General features: G+C 44.2%; 1 protein-coding gene across 3 annotated transcripts in view; it reads left to right on the top strand.

Moving 5' to 3' along the window:
- pax7a (paired box 7a) overlaps positions 1-3,835 on the top strand; it is a gene marked incomplete at its 3' end in the record, with an annotated part of 38,041 nt that extends 34,206 nt beyond the window's left edge. For 2 of the 3 annotated variants that reach the window (XM_079241750.1, XM_079241749.1), the window contains exons 8-9: positions 2,337-2,586; positions 3,709-3,835. In XM_079241750.1, coding sequence (XP_079097876.1) covers positions 2,337-2,586; positions 3,709-3,824 — 366 coding nt within the window. Of the gene's footprint in view, positions 1-2,336; positions 2,595-3,708 lie in introns of those variants that run through there. The other variant, XM_079241751.1, reaches the window with a different exon arrangement.
- Positions 3,836-6,091: the final 2,256 nt, after the last annotated feature.

Below are 6,091 nucleotides of genomic sequence, written 5' to 3'. Positions count from 1 at the left end.
AACAACAAACGAACTCCGGGCTGCTGAGGACGCTTCATGCAAACAGGGGAAGGAAGTGGGGTGGGGGGGGGGGGGGGGGGGGGGGGGGGGGGGTGGAGAAAGGAAGGAAGAGAAGCAGAAAGCAGACACTGCTCCACAAAAAAATGTTGCATTTATATATCAGTTGATGATTTTCATTTTTTTTTTAGCTCTAAAGTTTTATATGAACTTGTGCACGCTCCATCCGTCTGATGCTGCAGTTACTGTGACATTGTTACCTGCTTGGAGTTTGCAACTTTTAAACCAAATCCAGCAGAAATAGTAAACACTGTGCCAAGATTTTATTTCTATGAAGTTGGTTTTATGTTGCTTGCAGTAACAGTGAATGTATTTAATGAGTTCATATGACGAATTTAAGTTTTAGTAAAAACGCTTTATTGGAACAAAAAAGCAGGTAAGACCCTCCAATTAAAACTGACCTCATGGATTGCAGTAGATATGGGTAAAAGGAGACAACTTGGATAGATAAGTTCACTACTATCTTTGCTTACATCAGACTTAGAGTCCAGTGGCGACTCTGTATTGATTTTTACTTTGCGGTGTGAACACAATACAAATGAGAATCCAGCAAAATGTTCTTTTTCTCTCAAGGAAAACATAAATCATTAACACCCCGTCCTTTTTTTTTTTCTTTCCTGAGGACGTCTGAAGGATATCCTCACACACGCCAACACTTGTCACACTCTGAAAGTGGCCGACCCATCCTAATGTGCTAAAATAGAACAAGTCCAATATGTTCATGATAAGAAGTCATCTTCTTTTGAAGAACTTTCACCAGCGTGAAAAATAATAGAGCCAATTGTTGGCTATTCTGTTTCATAAAGAAGCGATTTAATCAAGCTTCAATTAACCAATGACTAAAATGGACTTCTAGCCTCCAGCTGTCTCTCTCAGGACACTTTAATTCCTTCCCCTTTCACTTTATGCAACCCATCAGAACATTTACTCCTCTTCCTCTGCTGTGTTCAGTTCAGCTCCATATGTGAGGGAGCATAACATGTGTCCAACATTGAAGAGGGCCATGAATCTCTCTCTTATGGATAAATGTCACATGGTCTGTCCGCAGAATTGGAGGATATGGTGGGGGTTTCCTCACTGATAGAATTAACATGTGGAAATGACTAACCAGCCTTTATGTTTCTGATGTGCGTTGAGTACTTCATATTTCCAGGGAGGCCCTTCCTAAAGATATGATTAATTTGCAGAATGTGGTAAATTTCCCCTCTGTGGGATGCTGCTTAAAGCATCATTTGCGGACCATTTGTCTTGCCCTTGCAAGAGTATATGAGTATGTATGTGTACGTTTGCACATGCAGGCTTGCAAACATATGTCTGTCTGTGTATCACCCCCTGTTTAACCACCACCATGATGGGCTAATTGGTTTAGCAGCCAAGGGGCCAAAGGCCAGTGTAGCATAGCAAAGCTCAACATGAACCTGATGTTGAAAAGAAGGTTTCTCTTCTATAGGTGGGAAGCATGTGTGAGACATTTCCCTTTTTTACCACACCCTCTCTTTCTTTCTTTCTTTCTTTCTCACACAATACTTTGCATTTTTCACTTAAAGAAACTCACAGCATGCGATAACAAAATTCTTCACAGCGCTCTGTGCTTCCGATGGCAGGAGCACTGCAAGTAATCCCTCCTGTTTTAAGATCTTTTAAGGTCTTCTTCTGACAAATGTGTCTTCCCATTAAGTAACTCTAGTATACTGAATGGGCAGCTTTTATGTACTATGATTAATATACACAGTGTAATGTTGAGGCGAGCCCGAACCTGCAATATCAGCGGCCCCTTACTTTGGTTTGTGGAGTCTACTTTGTGTAGGGATCTGAGGGGATCATTTACCAGTTCCAACTCCATTACTATTCATGAGATGGGTAGGCTAGGGGCGAGGGATTAGGGACTCCCTTGGTGCTTGTTGTGCCGTAGGCTGGGGCTCAGGCCTCAGGCTTTGGGACAGGGGCTGTCTGGCAAGGATGGTGGGTCTATTATCACCCTGGGACCCTTCTGTCCCACACCAGAACACTTACTGGCAGTGCCAACTAATGGAAACAGTGTCTCTTGTTCCCTTTCTCCTTTTTTTTGACCTCCTCCCCTTGCTCAAAAAGAAGGGGGAGGGGGTGAGTTTCCCCATTTCAAAGTTGAAATGGTACATTTCTACTAGCATCTTTACCGTGAAGAGGAAGGATGGTCCTATACATGCAGGAAAAAAAGTACTTTCCCTCAACTCGGTCAGTGCTTTGATCCTCACTTTTCCAAGTTTCTAACATCTTTCTCTCCTCCCTGCTCCCTCCAGGTGATGAGTATCCTGAGTAACCCCAGCGCCGTACCCTCTCAGCCCCAGCACGACTTTTCCATTTCCCCCCTGCACAGCAGCCTGGAGAGCTCCAACCCCATCTCAGCCAGCTGCAGCCAGCGCTCGGACACCATCAAGAGTGTAGACAGCCTGGCTTCCTCTCAGTCTTACTGCCCTCCCACCTACAGCGCCACTAGCTACAGTGTGGACCCCGTCACTGCAGGGTACCAGTACAGCCAGTATGGCCAGAGTAAGTAAATCCTCCTTCATTTATTCCATTCTGGTGACAAGAGATACTCATTCATCTCTATGCTCCACTTAAGTTGGCTAAACTTAAAAAACTTTAAGTAATGTCCAGCTCTCAGGCTAGAGAGCTTCCTGACCTTTGCACCCTGGATGGTGTAGACACGTGCTCTTGATAAAGACCCCCCCACCCCCCCACCCCCCACCACACACCCCCCTTGCTCCACCACCTCCATCCTGGTACAGAGCTGCCTTAGTCACACCCCACTCCACTTGGATGGGAAAGAGAAGAGGGCCACTTCAAAGAACGGCACACCCTCAGGGGCCACAGTGTCCTCTTGCCCACCTCTCTTCCTCTTGTTTCCACCACACACACATACACACACCCTCAGGGCAGGAAAGAGTTTGCCTTATTAGATTAGCATAATTGACTGATGCTGTCACAGCCATTCATAAGAGGTAAAATGAAGCACACTTCCCCAACAAGCCAACCAGCACGAGCTAGCTGACATTTGTTTGAATTTATGAGTAGCTTCTAGCAGTGACTTGATTGTGCATCTGGTGATTCTCTCTGTTCAGATGCATTTCTGTTGCACATGAATGCAAGTGAGCGCGTGCCAGTCTGCTCTGTTTCGGGTGTGCGCTCCAGCGTTTTGTCAGCAGCAAGAAACTGATGGGAGTGCGGATGTGAGCTGATGTGAGGTTAATTAAGATGGTGATTGAGCACAGTAGATGGGTAATGAATGGAGGAGAGAGGAGAGAGCTGCTGTCTGAGGATGAAAATGATTGGCCATGTGGAGTGTGGAGGGCATGAAATCAGAGATGCCAGTAGTAATGAAGACTGGCACACAGAACACACACGGGGACCCGTGTGAGTGACAGCAGGGAGACTTTAACAGGCTGCATTTGCTCTGTGCCAACAGTGTGCCAACCACAGACAAGGGACAAGGAAGGTTTATAACTCTTGTTCCTACTGTATGAATTGTTTTCTTTCTTTTTTTTTTTGTTCATTCTTTTCTGCCACAACTTATTTAAGCATTAATCAGAGGAATGAGATGCGAGTGATGAGCACATATGTCTCTGGACTCTACCACCTGCCTCATGTGTCTTTGTTTCCGTCTCCTTGCAGCTGCTGTAGACTACCTGGCTAAGAACGTGAGCCTGTCCACCCAAAGGAGGATGAAACTTGGGGACCATTCGGCAGTGCTAGGGCTGCTGCAGGTGGAGACAGGACAGGCCTACTAAAGCAACCCTGCACCTCCTTTTCTCTGCTTCACTCTCTGCCAACATCCTCCACGCTCCATCAAGTCTGGACTCCAGCTCGCCACTCTGCTGCTCGCTCCACAGCTCGGCCATGACATCAGAGATAGTGACACCAGTGGGTGTGACGAGTCGCTCTGGGCAATGGAACTAAACTTTTTCAAATGCTTTCAACGACCAGGCGACTTTACACTGCTTCATCTTAATTCATCAGGCATGTCTGCCTGCAACTTGTACTTTTGTCCAACCCCACAAGACACTGTTTATTTAACTCAGAGCGCCAGACTGAGTTCAGTCCAAGGATGGTGGTCTGCATTGGTCTGGACTCCTCGATGTCATGGCTGCAGTCCAGGACACATTTAGAGCAATCAACAACATGTACTTTGACCTTGCTGTTCATAGTAGTTAACAAAGCCAATATCATTCAAATGATTCTTATCCTTGTTCCTTTTTGATATTGTTAAGGTTATCGTTGCTATTATATGATTATGGTTAATGTGATTTTTGTTGTTCTTTGATTCCATTCGTATCTCTTTTCTCTGTTAAATGTCAGTGTTTAAAAACACAGCAGATGACTGAGATGATCTGGGAGCGACTGTCTGTTGCGTGTGCATGTTTGCGTGTCGGCACATTCACACAAGAGAGGATGATTGTTTTTCAAGCTGCTGTTCCCCAAGCTCGAATGTTCGTGAGCGATTTGACCTTCCCACTTTCATATTCCTCTTGACATTCCTAAAGAACTTGGCCACTCTGTGGGAAGTCTGGCTGGATGGATTCTGCAGGGAATTTAAGCAGTGTTTTTGGCGGCCAATAGCTCTCCCCTTGTAACCTCCATCCTACCCTTAGTCGTGGCCCATAGGGAGGGGTGGGGGCATTGTGTGCAAGAACAGGATTGGGTAAATTAATGTATTTTGAAATATGGACCTTGCCAAGGAGGGCTAACTAAACGCCAGCTTCCCTATCCAAATCCCATCTGCCAGGGAATCCTGTTTGACTTAAACAGTGTCAAGCAGATTAAATCACAGGAAAATAACGTTGAAGCTCATTCACAGCGACCATTCCCATCTCTAGGCAGTATTTCAGTTAAATAGCATCCATAGCACATTTTGTAAATGCACCTTTTGGTTTGTTTCCACTTTTTGTCCAAATAAGCATTCCTTCACAACATTCCTCAGGCTCTCTACAAATAGGTTATAAGCATTCCAGCATTCTCAGCGGTGAGATTAAAAAATTGACAAGCTGTGCCATTCACATGCACTTTGGAAAATCACATAATCCAGTCAGTTGTGAAAGGCTGCAGGTAGGACCACTGTTTGGCCCCCTTACTACGGTTTGGACCAGAGCCCCGTCTAATCTTTTGCTTTGACGTATTCACCCAACTGTACAAAAAAAGATTTTTTTTAAAATGAAAGTAATAGTGGATATGCGACTTTTGTGTAGCAATCATAGTTGACTTTTAACATAACCTGGGCCCAGCTGTTCCCTTGAGATGAATGTGACTTTTCTTTTCTTTTTTTTTAAAGACATCAGTGGGATAATAATCTGAGTTGTTAACACTCAAAAAAGGATTTGGTCCTTTGTTGACTTAAAAACTGAAAAAAATGTACAGTAGTTGAAGAAGATTGTGTATTGTTTCTTTATAAAGAGTATGTTTTATACTAAAACAAAATTACATTGAGTGGGCAGTATAAGCAGGGGATCTGTGGAAGTAAATGTTCGTTTGAGTTTCTTTAACTGGCTTGTTTTTCTATTTTTTTTTTTTTTTTGGTTTCATTTTATTCAGCTGATTTCCTTGTTGCAGCTAAGAAGTTCTGGTTTTGGCCCACTTGAGAATGAATTTGTTTAAATTAGTCAAAATTCAATTCAACTGAATATGTTGCAATTAAAGCTGTGTTAAAAAGGATCGAAACAGAGCTTGAAGGAAAATGAGACCTTGGTGATTCGGATGGTTTCCCTGGATTCACGTGGTGTATTTGAAAAGTGGCTGGAAGAGGCATCATCGGCTGTCAGAAAATTTCAACCACCTGGTTTACAGACTGATTAGTAGCACAGAACATCTCTGACAGGACCATGGACTTGACAGCCTTTCTGTTGTTGCGCTGGCAATGGCTGGAGTGTGGCTGTGATTGTGATGCAGACAGTCACAGCATCCTCTCACTGTGGAAAAACTGACCAGTCACGTTTGATTTGTGGACCAATAAGACTTGAGGAGAACAAAGTGATGCTGACTCCGCACTGAACCGCAGCCACTG

The sequence above is a fragment of the Telmatherina bonti genome, assembly GCF_933228915.1.
Source record: "Telmatherina bonti genome assembly, chromosome: 6".
Taxonomy (NCBI): Eukaryota; Metazoa; Chordata; class Actinopteri; order Atheriniformes; family Telmatherinidae; genus Telmatherina; species Telmatherina bonti.
Note: the sequence above shows the minus strand (reverse complement) of the source record. Positions and strands in the feature narration are given on the sequence as shown.